Source organism: Schistocerca americana, chromosome 9 (assembly GCF_021461395.2).
Source record: "Schistocerca americana isolate TAMUIC-IGC-003095 chromosome 9, iqSchAmer2.1, whole genome shotgun sequence".
Classification (NCBI taxonomy): Eukaryota; Metazoa; Arthropoda; class Insecta; order Orthoptera; family Acrididae; genus Schistocerca; species Schistocerca americana.
In genome coordinates this window covers 209,630,907-209,657,092 of record NC_060127.1, presented here as the reverse complement: position 1 = coordinate 209,657,092, position 26,186 = coordinate 209,630,907, and the positions used below count along the sequence as shown (strand labels likewise).

The following is a 26,186-nucleotide window of genomic DNA, read 5'->3' as shown; positions in this document are numbered from 1 at the left end:
AATACACTTCAGAGTTGATCGTTGCACCATGAGGAAGAACATCAAACATAATAACCCCTTCAGAGTCCCAGAAGACCGTCGCCATGGCTTTACCGGCTGAGGGTGGGGTAGTGTTGCGCCACTCCATAAAATGTCGTCTTATTTCCGGTTCTAAGTAATGAACCAATGTTTCGTCGTCTGTGACGGCGCTGGATAAAAAATTGTCACCATCGGCCTCTTAACGCGCAAGTAATTCCGCAGAGATGATCCATTGTTGCTCTTTATGGTCTTCTATTACGGCGAGAAACCCACCTGGTGGACGAGTTTGTCAGCACTACCTACAGAGCAGCGAGGTGTTTGATTGTGACGCATCGATCACCTCGAATTAGAGTGTCCGCACGTTCCAACATTGCACGAGTCACAGCTGTGGTCGGACAGCACGCGAGAGATCGGACACATTTGCGTGACCGTGTTGCGATGATGACAGACGCCGTGCTTTTGTCACTACCACGTACTGTAGACATTTTGCAAGCACCAATGAATATCTGCGATGCTCTGGTTTCCCGCTGTAAGAAACTCAGTGGCAGCTCTCTGCTTGGAACGCAAATCCGTTAAAGACGCCATTTTGCAGCCTACGTACAGCGCCGCCGCCACCAATCGGAACTTCATGAAATTATAGGGGCTCAAGCGGGAGTATTCCGCCATGTCCCACAGCAAATTCGGCATTTTTTCAACCGAAACAGGCCGGAAAAAAATGTGTTACGTATCGAGCGTCCCTCCTACTTACAAATCTTACAAAAAAGAATATTGTTTTAAGGGGATGCACGGGGTTCTGCAAACTTATTGAATATAACTCTTGGATCACCTTTATCACAACTATTTACTTAGAAGTTTATGCCGTACACGAGCCACGGCCTTATGGCTGCATGCTTAATAATGTGTTAGTCCACCATTGCAATGCAATAAACCAGCAGTCCTGCGCAACACGTCTTCTACACGTCCTTGGTAGATTTCCAAAGGTGTGTGTTACCAGACGTCTACATACAGGTCACGAAATTCCTGTAAATTAAGAGTGAGCGATATCTGAGCAATGAGTTGGAGTTCGACAGTGTCCCTGAAACACTGGTAGACAAAAAAAAAAAAAAAAGTGAAACACCCCAAAGGGGAGCAGTAAACGAAATGAAACGTCATGGGATGATGAGGTATGTGTTGTCATTTCAGTAAATACTATATCGAGTCAATTTACACAGATATGGCAGTATGACCCCACTTATTTGTATGAAGTTGCACCCGTTATGGCATGGATGCATCCACGGATTCAGTTGGAAACGGCCTCAAAGCCGCTGCATGTTAAACTGAAGTAAGCTGACCAACGACTGTTGTAATTGGTCCTCGGTATCCTGGATACTGACACTGCAATGGGGTTGACATCCGAGCTGGTCTCAAACAGGTCCTCTTGCGGGCAAATCTGGACGTACACTCATGCTCATAAATTAAGGTTAATTGCAGAATGTGGTGCCACACAACGTGGCACTACACAAAAATGACGCTAATAGCATAGGCACATAGGGAACACACACGACACAGATCTGTATGTCCACAGTATTGGTGATAAGTTGGGAAAACTGTCCCAAAACACATATGCTACAAAACGTCACTGTTTCTTGTGCATGTATCCTGACATCAATATGGGATATGATCACCATGCACACGTACACAGGCCGCACCACGGGTTGGCATACTCCGGATCAGGTGGTCGAGCTGCTGTTGGGGTATAGCCTCTCATTCTTGCACCAGTGCCTGTCGGAGCTCCTGAAGTGTAACAGGGGTTTGAAGACGTGCAGCGATACGTCGACCGAGAGCTTCCCAGATGTGCACGATGGGGTTTAGGTCTGGAGAACAGGCAGGCCACTCCATTCATCTGACATCTTCCATTTCAAGGTACTCCTCCACGACAGCAGCTCGGTGGGGTCGTGCATTTTCATCCATCAGGAGGAAGATGGGATGCACTGCACCCCTGAAAAGGCGGACATACTGGAGCAAAATGGTTCCCAATACACTTGACCTGTTACAGTTCCTCTGTCAAAGTCATGCAGGGGTGTACGTGCACCAATCATAATCCAGCCCACACCATCAAACCACGACCTCAATACAGGTCCCTTTCAAGGACATTAAGGGGTTGGTATCTCGTTCCTGGTTTACGCCAGATGAAAACCCGGCGAGAATCACTGTTCAGACTATACTTGGAGTTGTCCATGAACATAACCTGAGACCACTGTTCCTATGACCATGTACTGTGTTCTTGACACCAGGCTTTACAGGCTCTCCTGTGACCAGGGGTCAGTGGAATGCACCATGTAGGTCTCCGGGCGAATAAAATAAGTCTGTTCAGCCGTCTGTAGACTGTGTGTCTGGAGACAACTGTTCCAGTGGCTGTGGTAAGGTCTCGAGCAAGCTACCTGCAGTACTCCGTGGCCGTCAGCGGGCTCTGATGGTGAGATATCACTCTTCTTGTGGTGGTGTACACTGACCAGCCCATAGGTTTCCTGTCTGCTGGAATAGTTGCCATAATCTTGAGATCACACTTTGTGGCACACGGAGGGCGCAGACCTACGACCTGCTGTGTTTGACCAGCCTCCAGTCGCCATAGTATTCTACTCCTCATAACGTCACCAAAGTGTGCTCTTTGAGCCATTTTCAACACGCAGTCACCATTAACAAGTATGAAAACTTTCTGCACACTTATTCGCTGCACCGTACTCTGACATGCACCAACACACCTCTGCGTATGTGGACTGCTGCCAGCGCCACCGTGCGATGACTGCAGGTTAAATGCACCGCATGATCACACCCCGAGGTGGTTTAAACCCGCAAACCACCCACCAGAGCATTGTTTCACCATGTATCAGCATTATCCTTAATTTATGAGCATGAGTGTATTACTGCCCATAGGAGTACCTCACGGTACAGACAGTTACAGAGACACATCTCATGTGTGGATGAGCACTGATCTATATGAATATGGCATCGCATGAGAAGTGACAGATGAGGGGCAGCATGTGCCGTCAGATTTCGCTCACTCACTGCTTGTCATGACCTCAATAATACCCAGAACTCTCCACACGATGACGCCAGGAGCAAAGCTGCTGTGTCTCTCCAAAACACTAGAAGAAAGAGCCCTTTCCCCAGGTCGATGCCACACTCGAGGACGATGGTCATCCACAGTAGTGCAAGGCCACAATTAATCGCTAAACACAAAGCAGGGCCATTCATCACAGCAGTCAATACTTCCCTGCCATGGTATCATTCCAAAAGCACCCACTTGTGTTGTGGTTGCAGGCACAGATGTGCTGGATGCACAAAACAGCAATCGTCCTTTGTCGTGGTCAGATGTGGTGGACCAGAACCATGATGATGAGTATGCCGGCCCCCACGTTCTCATGTAGTCCTAACATCAGGCCACTGTCACTTCAGAATGCTTCACGAATCTGAATATGAGGCCCTGTTCAAATTCTGTCAGGTGCTGACAGCGCTTCTTCACACAAGTACACAGCATCTCCATATTCTTCACAATGGTCACAGAACATCTGACACTTACTCTGCCAGCCTGGTAACGACACTAAATACGAACAACACTAACGTATTCTGGTGGTCACTCCACCTGGACACTCCTTACATGCCCACAGTGTCACAAGGCAACATTCAATCAGGCAGCAGCAGTGGTCTTAATGTTTTGGCTCATTGGTGTATAGTGAACAAGAACTGCAGTCCCTTTTTTTGTGTCATCAGTCTTCTCACCGGTTTGATGCGACCCACCACAAATTCCTCTCCTGTGCCAGTTTCGTCATCTCAGGGTAGCACTTGCAACGTACGTTTTCAATTTATTTGGTTTTCTATGACCTGGAAAAAGCCTTTGATTCAGTGCCTAGATATGCCATGTGGCAGGTACTAAGATACTTTGGATGTTCTGAGCAGTATGAGGATCTGGTTCAAGCTATACATGATGGCATCTCTGGACAGGATCTTCATGGTAACTCTGCACTGCATTTGTTTCCAGTCACTCAGGGTTTGAAACGCGGCTGTGTTCTTGCTCCAGCCCTCTTTGCTCTGTGCATGGCTGCACAAATAATCTGCAAACAACCACGGCACGGAGAATAAATTTCGTTTTGATGGAAGTCTCTTCATTCGCAAATATGTACCCATGTTACAGAACTACGGTACGGCAATGACACTGCATATACTGCTCTAACACCAGCAGAGTTACAATTGTCAGTCAACTGCTTTAAAACTGCATGTGATCGCTTTGGTCTTATCGTCAATGCGGGAAACAAGAAGGTACTCGCACAACCTACGCCAGGATTAACTCTCCCAGAGTTGAATATCTCTATCCTAGACACAGCACTGGAGAAGGCTAGGTATTTTTCATATCTCGGAAGCATGTTGTCTATACGGCGTAACTGCGAACAAAATGTTGATAAAAGAATGGGGGCTTCCCATGCAGCATTTGGGCGGTTAACACACAGAATCTTCAAGAATAAAGACCTAAAGCTGCACACCAAACTCATGGTGTGCTGAGCTATTGTCACTTCTATGCTCCTGTAGGGCTGTGAAACTTCGACACACTACCGCCATGATATCAAGAAACTTTAACACTTCCACCAACAAATTGTCAGATACATCTTGAACATTAATTGGGAAAACCTTGTGACCCACATTGCGGTTCTTGAGAAAGCGCATCTAAGCAGCATTGAGGCAACCATCATCGCTCATCAGCTGAGATGGTTAGGCCATGTTCATCGCATGAGTAATAGAAGGCTTCCCCGCCAAATTCTTTACGGTGAACTTCGCTCTGGCAGTAGACCTCACGGAGCCCTTGTGAAGCACTTAAAGGACCAGATAAAATACACCATGAACACAACTGGCCTAAACATACAAACATGGGAAGAATGGGCTGTGGACCGCTTACTGTGGAGGAACACTACATCCACCGCTGTCAACTTCTTTGAAGGAGAATGCTGCAGATATGAGGAGGCCAAGCGACAAGCAAGCAAGCTCCGTCAGTTACAACCTCACCATCCTCCATCTGTTCTGTGCGATGTATGTGGATGCGCGTTACTGGAAACACATCCATAAGCTGAACTGAAATGCTCATAATACGAAGGAAGAAGCTGTGCATACTCGGAATCGAGTTGCAGACGCCGCCGCCGCCGACGACGACGACAATGGCTGGATGTATTCCAGTCTCAATCTTGGCTCTGAGCACTATGGGACTTAACATCTGAGGTCATCAGACCCCTAGAACTTAGAACTACTTAAACGTAACTAACCTAAGGACATCACACACATCCATGCCCGAGGCACGATTCGAACCTGCAACCGTAGCGGTCGCGCGGCTCCAGACTGTAGCGCCTAGAACCGCTCGGCCACACCGGCCGGCAGTCTCAATCTTCCTCAACAATTTTTGTCCACTTCAGCTCCCTCTAATATCACGGAAGTTATTCCGTGATGTCGTTAACAGATGTGCTACCACCACGTCTCTTCTTCTTGTCAAGTGTTTTACATGTATTCCGATTCTGCAGAGAACCGCCTCTTTCCTTACATTACCACTCCAACTAATTTTCAACATTCTTCTGCAGCACCACATCTCAAACGCTTTAGTTTTCTTCTGTTCCGGACTTCTATAGTCCACGTTTCACTACAATGCTGTGCTCCAAACGTACATTCTTAAGAATTTCTTCCTCAAATTAAGGTCTATGTTTGATAACAGTTGACTTCTCTGGCCAGGAATGCCCTTTTCGCCAGTGGCAGTCTGCTTATGATGTCCTTCGTGCTCTGTGCATCACGGGTTATTTTGCTGCCTTCATCTTCATGACCATCAGTTCTGATGTTAAGTTTCTCGCTGTTCTCATTTCTGCCAGTTTTCATTACTTTCGTCTTTCTTCGATTTACTCTCATTCATATTCTGTGCTCATTAGACCGTTCATTCCATTCTGTACATCCTGTAATTCTTCTTACTTTCACACAGGAGAGCAATGCCACTAGCGAATCTTATCATTTATAATCATTGATATCCTTTCATCTTGAATTATAATTCTTCTCTTGAACCTTCTCTTTATTTCCATCATTGCTTCTTCGATGTATAGCCTGAAATGTAGGGGCGAATAATTACATCTCTGTCTTACACCCTTTTTAACCCGAGCACTTCGTTCTTGGTCTCACTATTATTGTTCCCTCTCGGTTCTTGTGCATACTGTATATTACTCGTCCTGCCCTATAGCTTACCTCTATTTTTCTCAGAATTTCGAACATCTTACACTATCTGACATTGTCGAATGCTTTTTCCAGTCGACAAATCCTGTGAACGTGTCTTGATTTTTCGTTAATCTTGCTTTCATTATCACCCGCAACGTCTAAACTACCTCTCTGGTTCCCTTATCTTCCCTAAAGTCGAACTGATCGTCATCTAATGCAACCTCAATTTTCTTTTTCATTCTTCTCTATATTACTATTGTCAGCAACTTGGATGCATTAGCTGTTAAGCTGATTTTGTGAAGTCATTTCTTCGGAGCTTCTCATTATCGCATGATCTACAGCCTTGGCGATCTTCAAGCATAACTCTTTATTTTTTATTACTTCCGTATCCTACTTCTTTGTGCTTGTTTTTTCCTGATTAGTCTCTTTAACCTTTAGCCTATTCTTCATAACTACTAAATTGTGATCTGAGTCTATAACTGAAATCTCCTCGTATCTCCCGACTTTTCCAAGTATACATCGTCCTCGTGTGAATCTTGACCAGTATATTCGCTATTACTAGCTGAAATTTACAGCAGGACCCTACTAGTCTTCCTCCTCTCTCATTCCCAGTACCAATCACATACAGTCTCGTAACTCTTTCTTTCCTCTACAATCGCATTCTAGTCCCCCATGACCAATAGATTTTCATCTCCCTTTACGTACAGGATGGCAATTATTGAACTACATGAAAAAATGTAAATTAGTTACAAACTACGGCGCCCACACATTTTATTTATGTAACGTCACTACAGACATTCCGATTTAGGTTATGAGAAGTTCAATATGCCTGCCATCCGTGACAATGATGTGGCGCATGACTCGCTGAAGTGCCGGAACACAGATGCTCTCGATGACATTCGGAATGTCGGTTTTCAGCTCAGCAATGGTTTTAGGGTAATTTCTGTACAGCACAAAAAGGAGTCGCATGTGTTCAGATCCGGAGAATATGGCGGCCACTTGAGGCCTATGCCCGTGGCCTGTGAGTACCCAATAGCCAGAATGCGGTCCCGAAAGCGCTCCTCCAGGACATCACTCTCCTGCTTCGATGGGGTCGAGCTCCGTCTTGCATGAACCACATCTTGTCGAACTCAGGGTCACTTTTGATAATGAGGATGAAATCATCTTCCAAAACCTTCACGTACCGTTCGGTGCTCAATGTGCCTTCAAGGAATATCGCATCGATTATTCCGTGACTGGACACTGGACACGTTGAGGGTGAAGAGACCTCTCGATCGCGAAATGCGGATTCTCAGTCCCCCAAACGCGCCAATTTTGCTTACTGACGAACTCATCCAAATGAAAGTGGGCTTCACTGCTAAAGCAAACCATATTCACATCAAAGTCCAATTCGTCAGTTCTGTGTTGGAGAAACAGAACCGCTGTTCCATGGCCCTGGGGCTTAATGGCTGATGGGTTTGAATTTTGTATGGGAAGAGATGAAAGTCTTCAATAAAAATTTGTCACAGTGTCTCCCAATTGATTCCCATCTGTTGTGTAGCTCGCCCGATCAATTTCCTGGGGCTGGTTTGAAACACAGCGCGTATCTTCTCGATATTTTCAGGTGTTTTCACCCTTTTTGGGCGACCGACATTGTCAACACTGACATCACGAACACTGCCCGTTCTGTCAAACCTGCGATTCAAATTCATGAATTTGTTGGCACACGTGGACCGGTTGTGTTCAGCCTGAACTTGGTCGCAGACTTCCTTTGCGCCACAGTTGGCCTGTTATTGCTCGCACAGCGCTATACGCTCAGGCAAGCCGTTCCGTGACTGTTTCAGGTGGACATGGCCGACAACAAGGCGCATGCACACCCGCATACCAATTCCCATCATGCCCCGCGGCCAACCGCGCAGTTTGAACGCCATAACGCAAACTGTTCAGAATTTACGAAGATTTTATTTCATATAGATCAATAATTGTCACCCTGCATATGTAAACTATTGTTGTCTTTGTTGGTTTGCTGGTTGATATTACCCTATATTTATGTGATCAGAAATCCTTGTCTTCTTTCCATCTCCACATTTCCCTTTTCAGATTTTCTAGCTTCCGTAACATGTTCAAGCTTCTGACATTCCACGCACCTTTTCTCTCTCATTGAATGCCACCCACATGCTTTCAGTCAGTTTAGAATCTCAACCAATGAGAAAATTCACCAAGGTTCCTTTCCATACAATGAATGGATAATGCACAAAGTGGTCAGTCCTTTTTTTCCTCGGTTAAAACTGTGCAAAAGACACACAGTCTCAGATTCACGTCTAATAAACTACACTACTGGCCATTAAAATTGCTACACCAAGAAGAAATGCAGATGATAAACGGGTATTCATTGGACAAATACAATATACTAGAACTGACATGTGATTACATTTTCACGCAATCTGTGTGCATAGATCCTGAGTAATCAGTATCCAGAACAACCACCTCTGGCCGTAATAACGGCCTTGATACGCCTGGGCATTCAGTCAATCAGAGCTTGGATAGGGTGTACAGGTACAGCTGCCCATGCAGCTTCAACACGATACCACAGTTCATCAAGAGTAGTGACTGGCGTATTGTGTCAAGCCAGTTGCTCGGCCACCATTGATCAGACGTTTTCATTTGGTGACAGATCTGGAGAATGTGCTGGCCAGGCCAGCAGTCGAACATTTTCTGTATCCAGAAAGGCCGGTACAGGATCTGCAACATGCGGTCGTGCATTATCCTGCTGAAATGTAGGGTTTCGCAGGGATCGAATGAAGGGTAGCGCCTCGGGTCGTAAGACATCTGAAATGAAACGTCCAGTGTTCAAAGTGCCGTCAATGCGAACAAGAGGTGACCGAGACGTGTAACCAATGGCACCCCATACCATCACGCCGGGTGATACGCCAGTATGGCGATGACGAATACACGCTTCCAATGTGCGTTCACCGCGATGTCGCCAAACACAGATACGATCATCATGATGGTGTAAACAGAACCTGGATTCATCCAAAAAAATGACGTTTTGCCATTTGTGCACCCAAGTTCGTCATTGAATACACCATCGCAGGCGCTCATGTCTGTGATACAGCGTCAAGGGTAACCGCAGCAGTGGTCTCCGAGCTGATAGTCCGTGCTGCTGCAAACGTCGTCGAACTGTTCGTGCAGATGGTTGTCGTCTTGCAAACGTCCCCATCTGTTGACTCAGGGATCGAGACGTGGCTGCACGATCCGTTACAGCCATACGGATAAGATGCGTGTCATTTCCACTGCCAGTGATACGAGGCCGTTGGGGTCCAGCACGGCGTTCCGTATTACCCTCCTGAACCCACCGATTCCATATTGTGCTAACAGTCATTGGATCTCGATCAACGCAAGCAGCAATGTTGCCATACGATAAACCGCAATCGCGATACGCTACAAACTGACCTTTATCAAAGTCGGAAACGTGATGGTACGCATTTCTCTTCCTTACACGAGGCATCACAACAACGTTTCACCAGGCAACGCCGGTCAACTGCTGTTTGTGTATGAGAAATCGGTTGGAAATGTTCCTCATGTCAATACATTGTAGGTGTCCCCGCCGGCGCCAACCTTGTGTGAATGCTCTGAAATGCTAATCATTTGCATATCACAGCGTCCCCTTCCTGTCGGTTAAATTTCGCGTCTAGAGCACGTCATCTTCGTGGTGTAGCAATTTTAATGGCCAGTAGTGTATATTTGCCCATTTTGTCAGTGCCAAGCTATACCTCACACCCGCTGTGACACAGCCGGGGCGGTACTTGAGCTCCACGGCAAGGAAACCTCGTCACACCGGTTCAGCTGGCTCCTGGGCATTTTCATCAGTAGTTGTTCTCAAGGCAAACACCACCTTCACACTTTCTGAGGACTTTCAATGAAGTAAATACTTATATGTATGTAGATACATTTCTGAGCCCTCGCCCTCAAGGACAAGTGGCGAATGTTTTATCAAGGTCATCCTTCAGGCACATACACACAGCTTCCATTGCATCTGGGAGTCGCAACTGGTTTAAGTTTTACACACGCCATTCAGCGAATGTCAGTATCACAGTTTACCCCTTGGAATTTGCAACACCCCCACCATTTTTCAGCGCTATGAAGAACAACTGGTCCGCAATACTCCTGCGTGTTGAAATTATTTTGATGTTATAGTTGTTATAAGTGCTATTTAATACGAACATCTGCACAATCTTCACATTTGTAATCGGCACATCACAGAACGCAGACTGAAATGCAATCTAAAGAAAAGTCAATCTGTGCAATATTTAGATTTTTTGGCCAGCAGAAAAGGAAATTTCGCCCCACAACCACTTGTACAAGCCACTGGTAGCGTGCTCCCTCCACACAATCTGAAGAAACTGCAAATCCGTCACGGGTGAAGTTAACTGTTGTGATAGATTCATTGGCAATGTAGCGTAGGTTTTGCAGCCAGTCAATGCACCTCAGAAGAAGGGAGCAAAATTCAAAATTCATATGCATATTCAAATAAGTTTTTGGCGTGCAGTCAGTTATCGTTTGCTACACTCCACGATATTTTGACTTGCCATCTGCCAGTCATCCTCGGGTGAGCCATCAAAGAAAGACTTCCCCCGTACTGCAGCTTCTGAAATCCTGTCGTCTAAGTTCGTGTTTGCAGCCAAACTCACCACACCACATGATGGCCAACACTACATGATTTCGAATTGTCAGCTGCCAAACGATGTATTCCCTGTGGTATCGGTTATACAGGTCCGTGCAAGACGACGACTCAGGTGCCGAGCCAGAGGCACAAACCCACAAATAGGCAGTTGTCTACAGATAATCAGCAATCGGATAACCGGTTGGCCGTGATTTGATGCAACTGCACTGTATATCGCATCGAGTGTGTCACTACTGTGGCGTAACACTTGAACGCGGTATCAGGGTGATATAATGAACATTTATTTTATAATTGTTTACTCAAACAGTGATTCCGCTCATATAAGTTTATTTTAACGTAGTTTAATTAAACTAAGATTAAACTACGCTTTTACTCATACACGTTTCTCTTGGTAAGGCCAAGACAGCTACTCTTCACACGTGTACGAAGTACGCCGCGCAGCCGTTCGTGTAAAAAAAAAAAAAAAAAAAAAAATTTTTTCATCGCCTCTTTCCCGAGAGCTCCGAAATCTGTACAGAAAACTGGACTAGAGATCGACATAAACATCATTTCCGCCCTTTTTATTGCTCATGAATACCACACATTGCATGTTGTACCACCATACAGCGAGAATTTCAGAGGTGGTGGTCCAGACTGCTGTACACACCGGTACCTCTAGTACTCAGTAGCACGTCCTCTTCCACTGATGCATGCCTGTATTCGTCGTGGCATACTATCCACAAGTTCATCAAGACACTGATGGACCAGATTGTCCCACTCCTCAATGGTGATTCGGCGTACATCCCTTGGTGCGTCACCTCATCCATAAAGAGCCCTTTTCAATCCATCCCAGGCATGTTCGACAGGGTTCATGTCTAGAGAACATGCTGGCCACTCTAGTCGAGCGATGTCGTTATCCTGAAGGAAGTCATTGACAAGATATGCACGATGGGGGCGCGAATTCTCATCCACGAAAGACGAATGCCTCGCCAATATGCTGCCAATATGGTTGCACTATCGGTCGGAGGATGGCATTCACGTATCGTACAGCCGTTACGGCGCCTTCTGTGACCACCAGCAGTGTACATCAGCCCCATATAATGCCACCCCAAAACATCAGGGAACCTCCATCTTGCTGCACTCGCTGGACAATGTGTCTAAGGCGTTCAGCCTGACCGGGTTGCCTCCAAATACGTCTCTGACCGTTGTCTGGTTGAAGGCATATGCAATACTCATCAGTGAAGAGAACGTGATGCCAGTCTTGAGTGGTTCATTTGGCATGTTGCTGGGCCCATCTGTACCGCACTGCATGGTGTGGTTGTTGCAAAGATGGATCTCACCACGGATGACAGGGGTGAAGTTGGGCATCATGCAGCCTATTGCGCACAGTTTGAGTCACAACACGACGTTCTGTGGCTGCACAAAAAGCATTATTCAACATGATGGCGTTGCTGTCAGGGTTCCTCTGGGCTATAATCCGTAGGTAGTGGTCATCCACAGTAGTAGTAGCCCTTGGGCGGCCGGAGCGAGGCAAGTCGTCGACAGTTCCTGTCTCTCTGTGTCTCCTCCATGTCCGAAGAACATCACTTTGGTTCACTCCGAGACGGCTGGACACTTCCCTTGTTGACAGCCCTTCCTGCCACAAAGTAACAATGTGCACATGATCGAACCGCAGTACTGACCATCGTCTAGGCATGATTGAACAACAGACAATACGAGACGTGAACCTCCTTCCTGTGGAATAACTGGAACTGGATGGCTGTTGGACGCCCTCCGTCTAACAGGCGCTGCTCAGGTTTAGTGGCATCTCTGAACAGTCAAAGGGACTGTGCCTGTGATACAATATCCACACTCGACGTCTATCTTCAGGAGTTCTGGAAACCGGGCTGATGCAATACTTGTTTTGATTTGTGTATATTGTTTCTCTTCATTTGATTTACAGATATCTGACAACTTCATATAGATATCTGACTGTTTCAATGTTTTTGGGCTGTAGATCAGTTTCCTGAAGAAGTCTAAGAAGTTTCTTCCACTTATTTTCCTCCATCTATACCACCAGGAACTTACAAATTATAAATACTGTGTACCTACTATCTACAATTAACATCTGCAGTCGAAATGCGATAACCGAGTCGATACCAAATTTAGTGGTGTTGCCGTGCACATCTCGCACTAATTCAGCTGATATCATTCAGTTGATGCAAGTTTAGTGTTATACAACAGAACGAGTTCGCAAACTGGGTTCTCTTACTGAACTAAGATCAAACTGATATGCAATCAGTGACATTTAAATAAATGACCCTAACTTCAAAGCAAGCACCAACTCTTGACTCTAGGTGACTTTTACACAAAATGCAATGCCCCACACTGCCCACTGAACACAAGAATTACATGAATTAGTTCAAATGGCACTTTTTGAACACCCTCTCTACAGAACAGTCTTGGTTCCTAGTAAATTCCGTCTTTTCATGCACAAGGGAAAGCGGCTTGGCTCCACACACTTTGACTCAGAAAAACAACTTCAAGATACCATTAGAGAGAGACTGAAGTCTCTGACAGCAGAATATCATGCAGAGGGAATTTGGTAACTTGCTAACGTATCTGGTAAACTCAAATCTCAATGGTGACTACATGCAAGAAATACAAAGTGGTACTGGTAGTTTTTAAGTTTTTCCAATAAATTTTGTTCCGCAGTTCCACTATTTTATTAACAGTCCAACATACGTTACTTCCTGGATAGCACTTGCATTTATAATATAATTGCGAAAAATCATATCCAGTAACAGAGAGAGTTAAGCTTAATTTTACACAACTTGTTACACTGGTACACTGAAAATTCGCAAGGAATAAACTGTTCGCCATCAGAAATAATTCAAAAGGTGCTGACATGAGGGTAAATTAACAAATATAAGAAAGAAAGCAAGAAAAAGGGGGAATTTTTGTAGCATTCATGGCGCACTGCCTGTACAAGAATCTGGATACAAAAACAATAATACACAAAATTAAAAATAACTAAAATGAATTGTTGTACAATACCTTTCTGGTTCACTGCCATAGCTTGTCGACTCCACGTCATTTTGGAGCTCCTGAAAGGATTAAGGACATTAATAACAATAATGATAATGATGGTGGTGGTGGTGGTGGTGGTGGTGGTGGTGGTGGTGGTGGTGATAACTACAGATCAGTTGCTCCTGTAAGTCAATGAAACATGGAACATTTGTAAAATTGATAAAACAGTGTCTATCCAGACAGCTGAAATGTCACTTGCAAGAAACACCAGAGGATGTCATCTCCAACATAATGTGCCGAATAACGCATGGCTGGAACAAAGTGAAGCAAGCACTACACCGTGCCTCAGCTGATAATTCATATAGGCAGCAATGTGAAGAAAGGATAGAGAAAGTCATGCAACCCAAAATAATACCATACCATCTCCTTGGGAAAACCTGTGCAGGTTGACCATACAAGTAATGGTGTGACTCATAAAACTGGAACAGGTTTGAGGCCTAATCATGGATGGAAGATGATGATTAATGTTGGTTAAATCAAACTTAACAACATTATACATAAAAATTTCTGTCTTGCACAAATATCTCTACTCTATGAAATAGGGGAGTGGGGGAAAGAATGAGAAATTTAAGAATTTTTCTGTACACCTACACAGCACAAGCCATTTAATTGTCTCATAATATACTTCACATACATATCAAACATTCACTCGCTATTAAAAATCAAAGTAAATAAATTACAATAACTCCATAATGTTAAAAAACCGTAAATAGGTCACTCAAAATCCAGGTTAAGGTTAATACACTTCGTATAAAAAGGCTACTGACTGGATACATGTTGGAACAAACAGCATGTCACTTGGGCTCCAAAATCTTATCTGGATCATTCCAGTGACTGGCAGGATAGATCGAGAAGACTAGCCCGGCTCGTAGAGTTCCTACAAAGCTCAAAATCTGCAGCATTGCCCAGTAACTCATCATACCCCTGGATTTGAGTCAAGTGTAAGGTTATTTGGTAATCTAGGCCACAACTTAATAGATTTGCCCCATAGGGTTGAGAACTGTAGAGTTTCCCTAAATCAGGAGTAGCCAAGATTTCAGCTCGCAGGCTGTGCCCAGGCACGAGTGTCGAAGCGCTCAGCCTCGCTGCACGTTTCCCCCACCATCACATCATACCACACCACACTACCCAAGTGTGAGGAGGCGGAAGAGGGGAAAACTGCGAATGCACTGTATTTCAATGGCAGTACAACTTCATTGCATACAACCTGGTTTTATATTTCACATACAACATACATCACAAACAGAATAAATTTTGAGTATTATTTAAGTATTTTTGCGTCGCTGAAGACTTAATATAATTTTCATCTAGTAAAAAAAGTCATCATACGAACAGCTGCACACAAGCTGCCATGTAGTCATGACTTACACTTGTACTGTGATTCCTTGCTTCAAATTTCGTGATTCCAGGCCAACGTGAAGTACCCTAAAGGTTTTGATGAGAGAGTTTGAGAGTGTCAACATGTGTGGCAAAAATGACCATATCTTTTGGTTGTACTGGTTTAGGAGCTTACATTTAATACACCACCAAGGGTCTACAGACCATAGTATGTGACATAAATTTGGTTCATCTACCCGTTCCTGAGAAAGAGGGGTCTTAACAAACAGACGAATAGACAGAGTGTAAGATAGCAAAGAATAAAAATAAATTTTCAAGTGATATAATTACAGATTTACAGTTTTTTGGGTTTTTTCTTTGGTTGTACCGCAAACCTTGCTTCTTACTAATTGCACGAATCTAGGAAGTACCCCACAGGTTTCGACATGTAAGTTTGTGAGTATCAAAAAATGTGACACAAATGGCCATGTCTTTTGATTGCATTCACTAAGAAGCTTCAATTTCTTACACCACCGAGTAACTGTACACTTCAGTATGCGACATAAATTTCAAATTGATACCTCTAATCGTTCCTGAAAAAAGAAAACAAAGTTTTTCAGAGACAGACAACAAAGCGATCATATAAAGCTTCCATTTTTACAGATTGAGGTATGGAACCCTACAAACATCTTTCACACAAATATGTCGATAGAAACATTGCAAACCTTTCACAATCACATTGTGGAGACCTGGAAACTCTCCCTGGGGAAAGCAATGTAGGCGTCCTGGACAGTTTTAACTTAAGAAAATTTGTCAGTAAAACTTTAATTACATTGCAGGTCAGTCAGGTAATCTGCACGTGCACAATGGCACTTTCAAATGAAATAGCAAAAGGTCTTGAAAACAACTCTAATTCAGATGTAAGATTGGCAGTGTCCTGAAACCTTTGCAGAACAATCCCTGTAATACTCTCAAGGCCACAGTGAATTCTTGAAACTTCGTATTCGCTTACAGGCTAGTGAGATTAGGTACTGGACTGTCTTTGCAGGAATGTGTCCCTTCTACAATGCAATTATCTTTTTAAACGCATCCCCATCAAATCAGAAAGAAGTTATTTTGCAATGTTTTACTGCAGACAGTGTGCACTCAAAGTCCACTTAAAATGTAAAGTCTGCAATCCATATAGGATATTCTAATTCTTGTTCCCGCTCTCGTTTTTCCTCCATAAATTCAACAATAGTGACTTTTAAATCGAAAAATCGTTCCAGGAATGCCCTCGACTCAATCGACATACTTTCCCGTAATATAGGAAATCTCCACACTCTTCATTCATTTCCACTGAAATGTTGCAATTTACAATAGAATAATGCGTGCTACTTCAGAAATTTTACTATTCATACCACTTATTTATTTATTGCTCTAGGCCTGCAAATTTAGCAACAAGTGCTTTACGGCGTACAGAACAATGTATCCCGTATGGCGATCTTTGTAATTTTTCGCTTTTTCATTGTTAACTAAATCTTTAAATTTTTGCTGTATGTATTGTAATGTCATCTCATAGCAAATATACAGCACCTGTCACTTATGCGAATTGAGAATTCTCATCCCTTTCTTCTGTCATTCCCATTCATTTTAAAGGTTTACGATAGATGGCTAGACTGCCTCTTTTTGTACAAACAGCTGCCGGAACTGTGAATGTCCTTCATACCACGAACAAACAGCAAAGGGCAAACAGAGCTGACACCACGATTCTGCTGAACACAGAGTTATGCCGACCGAAAAATGCCGCAAGACTAAATGAAATGTTGCGCTATTCCTTGTATTTTTGAGAATGACCGAGAAAAGCCGACACAGGAAGGCCTCGGATCGCACATGTTCCACACGTGAAGTTTTGGCACGCCTTGCCTGGCCCCGCCCTAAATGGCTCAGGTGGGCACTACACATTGGAGGGTGCTAGCCAGGCGGCTGAGTGTGCATGGTGTGCACATAAGACATGTTTTGATAATTCTAGATACAGCCAGCCAGTTGAAATCTGAAAATTCAGAGCACTGAAATTTTTGTGGGAAATTTAAGTGTATATCAAAAGGATTCGCTAATGGAAAATGGAGGTGGTGTACTTATCACAGTGGTCAAGAAACTCAAACCCACTGAGACAGAAATTCAGTCTGTACGTGAGATCGTTTGGGCAAGACTCAGTACTAAGGGTGTGCAAAAGCTTAGTCCGATCCTTCTGTCCTCCTTTGGAGCACCAGACTCATCCCCAAACGTAACCAAAAACTTTACAGAAAATCTCAATTTCCTAGAAAAGAAGCTTCACAGTTATACTGTCATCATCAGAGGAGATTAATCTTCCAACACTCATTTGTAATATTTATAATTTTATAAAGGTCGGCATGACTAGATGTCCAGTGAAACGTTACCAAATACCTTCTCTGAAAAGTACCTAAAACACACGGTTGGGAAACCCACTCATGACGCAAATAGATTTACAACAAACAGACCTGACCTCTTTGAGAACGTCACCTAGAAAATGGTATCAATGACCATGTGGTAGTCTTAGCAACAATGATTGCCAAAGCAAAATGGGCAATTAAAACAAATGGAAGGATTTATGTGTGGGCAAACTAGATAAAGAGGTAGTAGTGTTGTATTTCAATAATGGAGAGCAGCATGTAAAAGAACTGTGGCTCAGGTTTACAAGAATATCTGACCATGCACTCGACAGGTATGTACCTAATAGAACAGTTCGTGATGGTTAGAACCCAGCTTGGCACACAAGTAACTATAGAGGATGTAAGCAAAAGAGAGGTATACAGATTGAATGATGCTGTTTAGCTGTCAAGCGGGTAATGTGAGAAACATTCGACGACTACCGTAGCAGAATATTATCAGAAGATCTCTCAAATCGGAAAGAAATCCTGGTTGCACGTAAAGGCCATTACAGTTACCCAAGTTAGTGATTAGACACTCATGAACGAGACAAGAACTGAATGAAACAGAGCAGCAAAGGAAAAGCAGAAATACTAAACTCTGCGTTCAAATGTTCCTTTAGTGTCTGCCACTGTAGCCGAGTTGACAGCTTGCTGGCTTGTCATGCCACGGGACCCGGGTTCGATTCCCGGCTGGGTTGGAGATTTTCTCTGATCAGGGACTGGGTGTTTGTGTTGCCTTCATCATCATCATCATCATCATCATTTCATCCTCATTGACGCGCAAGTCGCCGAAGCGGCGTCACCTCGAAAGACTTGCACCAGGCGATCAGGTCTACCCGCCGGGAGGCCTTCACAACACAGCATTTCATTTCAGTGTTCCTTTATATGGGTTACCAATGTGTCTAATACGGTACAGGGAGTGATGTTTGCCACCAATTTACAAAACAATATTTTAAATTGTTTTCATTCGTGAAAACATAGTGAAATATTTTTAATATGATAAGTTTATTTCTATATATGAATAAAAACTTCATTAATTATTGAAAGTGATGTATTAAATGATAGGAAATTTTTTTCCATACAATGTACCCAACTGGCGAACTTCCCTCCCAGAGAGTGAATTTCGCCTGAAATCAAATTTTGCTTTCTTTAAATTCTGCTGTTTACAAAAAAACTTGAAAATTCTACGGGACATACAAATATAATTTTAGATCATTTTTGTGACATTTCTGTCCATGTTAATCTGTATCAGGGTCCAAGTCATTACAAACAGTACAAAAGCCACACTTCTTCACAGACTGATTGTCACAGTCTTTGTGAAACCATTTCTGGCAACTTACACACTGGTACCACTCCACTTGTCTTGCTTTTGGATTGTAGTAATGTTCTCCACAGTCTTTGCAGGTAGAAGATGTGGCACATTTATGTTTCTTGGGATTCAGTGTTACTCTGCTGCACTCAGGCTGCAGCTCTCTGTTTTTGCTCTGTCTACTTTTTCTTTGAACAGGTTCCGACATCCTTGCTTGTTCATTGCTACTGCTATCTGCGTTTGTCGTGGAATTATTTCCAACTTCACTGGAAGAGAAGAGCTTCCGAGCGACCAAAACTGCCGACGAATTCATCGACTTTGCTATCCTTTTCCTCTGGATATTAGGAGTTGACATCAGGTCATGAAAAGAAACATTGTGAATGTCGTTGCTCACCAGGTCAATTTGAGATGTGCTTGCAGAACCCTGTTCGAGAGGAACTGGATTATCTGAGACAGTGCTTGGTGCAAAAGCTTCCTTTGATATGGCTTCCGGATTAAAAGTGTGAATCCCGATTGCCTTAAAACCGGAAATAGTATTGCTTGGGACTGCCGTCTTCAACCAAGCCTCTGTAAATATTGTAGGAAAATAGATCTTCGACAGAGGGTGTCCAGGGTATTGCCGTCTAAAGTTGTCTACAGCTTTGTTCCAATAAACTTTGAGTGCTCGGAATAAACTTTTATCCAGGGATTGCAGCTCATGAGAGCAATGAGCAGGCAGACAGAGAATTTCGAGGTTGGTTCATTCACCTATATTCAAGACTGCTTCGTCCAATTGGTTTTTGTGTCCATCCAGAATGAGCAATGCTTTTCCTGGCACACTGTGTCGCTTAAAATGTTCCATGAATCTGCAGAATGAATTGACAGTGATGTAACCTTTAGGTGTCATTCCAAATATCAAACCTGGTGGCAACCCATCACCCCAAATATCCTTCCTGTTCTTTCCCTTATATAGAATTATTAGTGGGATGAAAATTGTTCCAGTGGCATTGACATAAGCCAAGACTGTCACAGTTTCTCCCTTTTTCCTGTGTGTAGCCACGTGAACATGCTTTGAACCTTTCAAATCTAACATTTTCTCCTGTGGATTAAGAGTGAGTTGCAATCCTGTTTCATCCATATTGTAGATCAGCTGTTGGGTAGATGAAAGATTCATGGCATCATTAACTTTTGCCAGAAAATTATAAACCTGGGATACTCTTTCAGCATTAAAACGCATCAATCTTCTGTAACTTAAACTTTCTCCTTTTCTGAAAACTATTTCAGGGTGGTGTGTACGAAATCCTTGAAAGCAAAATTTCCCTGCATGGTCATTTCTAAACATGTTTGGGATATTTTTCTTTGCCCGATATTCAAGTATTATCATCTGTAGTTTTTCTTTTGTAATCCCAAATCCCACAGACGGGAGTCTGATGATGCAGCTAACAAGTTCATTTTCTTGATCCAGTGAAAGAGTTGGTGGCCTACCGAACACCTTTCTTGGTGATCTGCTACCAGCATGTTTTACGTGGTCTTCAAGAGTTTTCCTCGGAATCCCACACAATTTAGTGGCAGCATACACAGATTGCCCATTGCGAACAGCTGTAACAGCACTTTTTAAATCCCCTTCTTTCCATTTACTGTACAGACCTTTCGATTGTCTAACCACATTGCCTGGAAAGTCAATTGAGAATGCCAATGTGGCTAATTTTAAACAGTGTAACAGAATATGAAATGAACTTCGAATTTCCCCCAAAATTATTGTCAACATTAAAATCAATGAATATCAATAAACATTAATTAAGAGGTCAATTAAAGGAAAACATTCTTAAAATATTACATAAAGTAGCTGTTGTGACTTGGCAAGACAGCCAAGCCACTATGAGATAGCCGAAAGGCACGCGTTTAAGCTCACGCAGGCTGGCGTGAGGTCTGGAACAGTTAAAGGAGTTGAGTCTAGTAAAAAAAGTACGTAGCTTCTGGAATACTTAACTTTAATCCATAATTGGTGAACATCAGTCTGACGGTACATACATCACAAGATAAATAGCAAATGATAATGGCGCCTTGCTAGGTCGTAGCATTTGACGTAGCTGAAGGCTATGCTAACTATCGTCTCAGCAAATGAGAGCGTAATTTGTCAGTGAACCATCGCTAGTAAATTCGGCTGTACAACTGGGGCGAGTGCTAGGGAGTCTCTCTAGACCTGCCGTGTGGCGGCGCTCGGTCTGCAATCACTGACAGTGGCGACACGCGGGTCCGACATATACTACCAGACCGCGGCCGATTTAAAGGCTACCACCTAGCAAGTGTGGTGTCTAGCGGTGACACCACAGTAGCTCTTCTACAATAATCTCTTTTATTGTTCACGAGTGTAGTTTATGGCGAAATTCCCTCCAGAAGCACGCTTTAGTACGCAATAATATATCACAGCATTTTTAAGTAACTTAAAATTAATTCTTTGTCATTTCACTCGCAGCACATATTTACACACTTTAGCAGTCAAAATAACAATGTATTTATAAACGGTAGCTAAAAGGGATCTCAAATGGTGGAGATGAAAAAAATGTCCCCTATCTCAGTGTATATCTTCTCACGAAATGTGTTCCACTACTGATTGTGAGGACAATACGTAATTTTCTGTGCTACCACCTGATGCCAGCATAGAATGGGCATGCTTTGAAGCAGTTTTTCTCATGATCGCCAATAGATGGCAGTGAGTGCTAATAGATCTGTTGCAATAGAAAGGCAAATATGGCAAACTTCCCTACCTGGCGAACATCCCTCCCTCTACCCTATCATTGTGGGCAGTTCAGTAACGAATGAATGAAATAAAACATTGAAGAACACTCCAACTCCCTGATTGATAAAAAGGAGAGAGATGTTGATATAAAAACCCACAATTACCAGATGCCTAAAAATTAATTTAACAGGGACTGCAAAGAAGCAAAAGCAGGAGGAGTTAAACACGTAAAGAATTTGTTAAATAAATAGCACTGTGTACAAGATCCAGGATGACAATTATTGAACTACATGAAAAAAAGTAAATTAGTTACAAACTCAGCGTGCACACACTTTATTCAACATGTAAACATCACTACAGATATCCGGATTTAGGAATGACATGGTCGATATGCCTGCCACCATTGGTGATGATGTGGTGCAGACAAATAGCGAAATTCTGCATGACCTCCTGAAGTTCCAGAAGATCGATGCTATTGAGGACCTCTTGGGTCGCTGTTTTCAGCTCCGCAATGGTTTTGGGGTTATTACTGTACACCATGTCTTTAATATACCCCACAAAAAAGGAGTTGCATGTGTTCAGATCTGGAGAACATGGAAACCAATTGATGCTCATCCCAGCAGCCTCTGGGTAACCCAGAGCCAGAATGCAGTCTGCAAAGTCCTCCTCCAGGACATCAAACACTGTTCATCTTTGATGGGGTCGAGCTCCATCTTGCACGAACCACATCTTGTCAAAATCAGGGTCACTTTGGATAATGTGGATGAAATAGTCTTCCAAAACCTTCACATAGCGTTCGGTAGTCAATGTGCCATCAAGGAATATCACACCGATCATTCTGTGACTGGACACTGCACACCACGGTCACCCCTTGAGGGAGAAGAGACTTCTTGATTGTGAAATGCGGATTCTCAAGACCCACAAATGTGCCAGTTTTGCTTATTCACAAACCCATCCAAATGAAAGTGGACTTCATTGCTAAAGGCACATGCACATGGGCATACTAATTCCCATCATGCCTCACAGACAACTGTACATTTTGAACGTCCTAATGCAAACTGTTCAGAAGTTAGGACAATTTTATTTCATACAGTTCAGTAATTGTAAGCCTGTAGTTATACACACTTTTGCAGAGGTACAAATTGAAAGCATTATTTCAAGAAGTGCAGAGGGGTAGCTTATGTAACAGGCAGAAGAAAAGGCTGATATAGCAGAAATGCTTTGGGAGTCTGCACAATGAAGAAGAGCTTCATAACAGTCAGATGACAGAAAAGGAGCAAGTTTGTGATGAAGGAGGAGGTTACCAGCAATGTGAATGAAGTGTGGCAGTAGTAAATGATTCGAGCTCAAAGAATTTAGCAACAGTGAGTGAGGTATCTTTGGAATTCTTAAAATCTGGAGGAGCTACAGTGACTAGCATGCTATTTGATCTCACATAACAGGAAGACTGATTTATTACTTTCAAAAATTATTGTCATCGGAGAAGAAGTGAACAGCCAGTTGTGGAACATTAAAGACAATCAGTGTGACATATTGTGTTTATAAACAGCTGATTAAAACTCACAGAAGAACAGTGACAAAGACTGGTTGGTTGATTCTGGGGAAGGAAGATAGCCGTGCCCTTTCAAAGGAATCATCCTGGCAGTTGCCTAAAGTGATTTAGGGAAATCACGGAAAACCTAAATCAATGTGGCTGAATGTGGGTTTGAACTGTCGTCCTGAATGCGAGTCCAGTGTGATAACCACTGCGCTACCTCGTTCGGTAAGAACAGTTATAAATATAAACGGATGGAAGAATAAGGAAAAAATTTAGAAAATCACTGCCAAACAACAGCTACAAGATGAATCCTGTGGCATGCTTGCGAGACTGTTGGTAAGGTACTATTTACAACAGGAAGGTATTTTGACTGAGTGCTCATCAAACATAGTTTTATATCTTGGCAAGTTGTTCATTTTATAAAGAATGTTGCAATTGACATGTCATACCATTTATTTCTCCCCATAACATTATGAGTCACTTCAAACAGCTATTCCTTGCACATGACAGTTTGTGAGTTTATTGCCTGATGATGCAACCAAGCAACAAATATCTCACAATTACTAAAGTATATTGCATTTTTTGTATGTCTGTACTACTTACGGATTCTTTTTTCATGTATGTTGCGTCATGTGGAGAAGTGGTTTCTTCCTCTAGCAGACACTCCTGTTCAGAAAGAAGAAGAGCAGTTACACATTAACTGAAAAGTTGAACAAAAGAAGCATAAGGAACCAAATAAATTACCTGTTTACATTTCCACAATATACAAATAGAGTTACACTTCCACAGTAGAAACACTAGGAGTACTTGCACTGCACTTTTTGTAACAATGTTCAGTCCAAAGACTGCTTTAATGCAGCACTCTCCACAGTAGTCTACCTTGTGCAAGGCTATCTGCTTCTGCAAACTACATCTACTTGAACCTGTTTACTGTAGATCCACCTCCGTCTCCTTCCACAGTTTTTTACATATCCATACATTCACACTTCAGGGTGTGTCCTATCAACTGGTGCCTTCTTTCAGTTCAGTATGCGGAAGAAGTGATGTTGCTAGATACAAGACCCCGTGTAATACTGAAACTTTAACTCACTGTTGTCACTGGTATATGCTCAATATAGGATCGCTGCTGCAATATAGTGTACACCTAGTGGATATAAGGCTTTTGGTTCCAGCTCCAATGCACTCCTCATCTCATCAACTACTCTGTTGTGCCTTAGGGCTCTATTTAGTTCAGACTTTTTGACTTATTCCACATCTATGAGGATAATTTCTCATCAGAACTGTGGAAAAAATATTAGTAGATCCCTTTTTTAAATACAACGTTTCAACAAGAATTTAGTGAGAATGGCGCAAACTTGTATGGATGGGTCAAGGGTAGCAGCGCATTTCCGAGGGGTCACATCTACATCTACGTCTACATCTACATCCATACTCCACAAGCCACCTGACTGTGTGTGGTGGAGGGTACCTTGAGTACCTCTATCGGTTCTCCCTTCTATTCCAGTCTCGTATTGTTCGTGGAAAGAATGATTGTCGGTATGCATCTGTGTGGACTCTAATCTCTCCGATTTTATCCTCATGGTCTCTTCTCAAGATACACATTGGAGGGAGCAGTATACTGCTTGACTCCTCAGTGAAGGTATGTTCTCGAAACTTCAACTAAAGCCCGTACCGAGCTACTGAGCGTCTCTCCTGCAGAGTCTTCCACTGGAGTTTATCTATCATCTCCGTAATGCTTTCGCGATTACTAAATGATCCTGTAACGAAGCGTGCTGCTCTCCGTTGGATCTTCTCTATCTCTTCTATCAACCCTATCTGGTACGGATCCCACACTGCTGAGCAGTATTCAAGCAGTGGGCGAACAAGTGTACTATAACCTACTTCCTTTGGTTTTGGATTGTATTTCCTTAGGATTCTTCCAATGAATCTCAGTCTGGCATTTGCTTTACCGACGATCAACTTTATATGCTCATTCCACTTTAAATCACCCCTTATGCGTACTCCCAGAGAATTTATGGAATTAACTGCTTCCAGTTGCTGACCTGCTATATTGTAGCTAAATGATAAGGGATCTTTCTTTCTATGTATTCGCAGCACATTACATTAGGCGAATCAAACTATGAGTTTAAGGAAGTGTGTCGGAAAATGGACAACTATGCACAGAAGACTGGGCTAAAGGTGAATTAAGACAATACAGAGTTCATGCAATTAGGAAGAATACAAAAGCAGAAAAAATTTCTTGAGACAGATGGCATTAAGTTCAAGAGTTTATCACTTCAAATACCTGGGATCTCGGTTTACCAGCAACAACAGCGTAGAAATGAATGTCGAGGAAAGACTAGTGATGAGAATGAAATGCATACATTCCCTCAGGGAAAATGTTCAACTCAAAATCAATATCAGTAAACACTAAGATGAGAATATATAACACAGTGATATGTCTAGTCATCATGTACATCTCAGAAGCCCGGATCCTGACTAAGCGACATAAGGAAAAGCTAACGATATTTGAAAGAAGAATAATGAGGAAGATACGGGGACTCGTCTTCGATATAGGAGAATGGAGGAGGAGAGAGAATATGCCAGAAGAAAGACAGGTGAAGAAATCACTCACGGGGGACCAAACACCAGACACCCCACAGGAACACTGAGATAGTGCCAAATGGGCAATCTGACGAGCACCTGGCAGTCCCGGGGACTGAAGGCACTTGGAGGAGCCGAGCACAAAACGGAAGGAAATGGAGGCAGTTTGTGGAAGCAGCGTGTGGCCTGCAGGGCCTCTGATGACTGGATATGTGTACTCATTTTTGTTTCATGACATAGTGAGCATCTTATATACTCACATATCACAAATATTGGTTGTTTTTCGGAAAATGTTAATTGAGTTAATTCCTTCTTCTGGCTGCACCACAGTTGGTAAAACTGCGCTG

General features: G+C 43.1%; 1 protein-coding gene across 4 annotated transcripts in view; it reads right to left on the bottom strand.

Annotated features, from left to right (window-relative positions):
- The window catches only part of LOC124551159 (zinc finger protein 420-like), a 121,636-nt gene that overhangs the window by 51,412 nt on the left and 44,038 nt on the right, over positions 1–26,186 (bottom strand). For all 4 annotated transcript variants that reach the window (XM_047126129.1, XM_047126128.1, XM_047126131.1 and 1 more), the window contains exons 4-5: positions 23,860–23,922; positions 13,910–13,959 (exon numbers count right to left, since the gene is read on the bottom strand). In XM_047126129.1, the coding sequence (XP_046982085.1) occupies positions 13,910–13,959; positions 23,860–23,874 (65 nt within the window). In that variant the 5' untranslated portion in view covers positions 23,875–23,922. The remainder of the gene's footprint in view (positions 1–13,909; positions 13,960–23,859; positions 23,923–26,186) is intronic.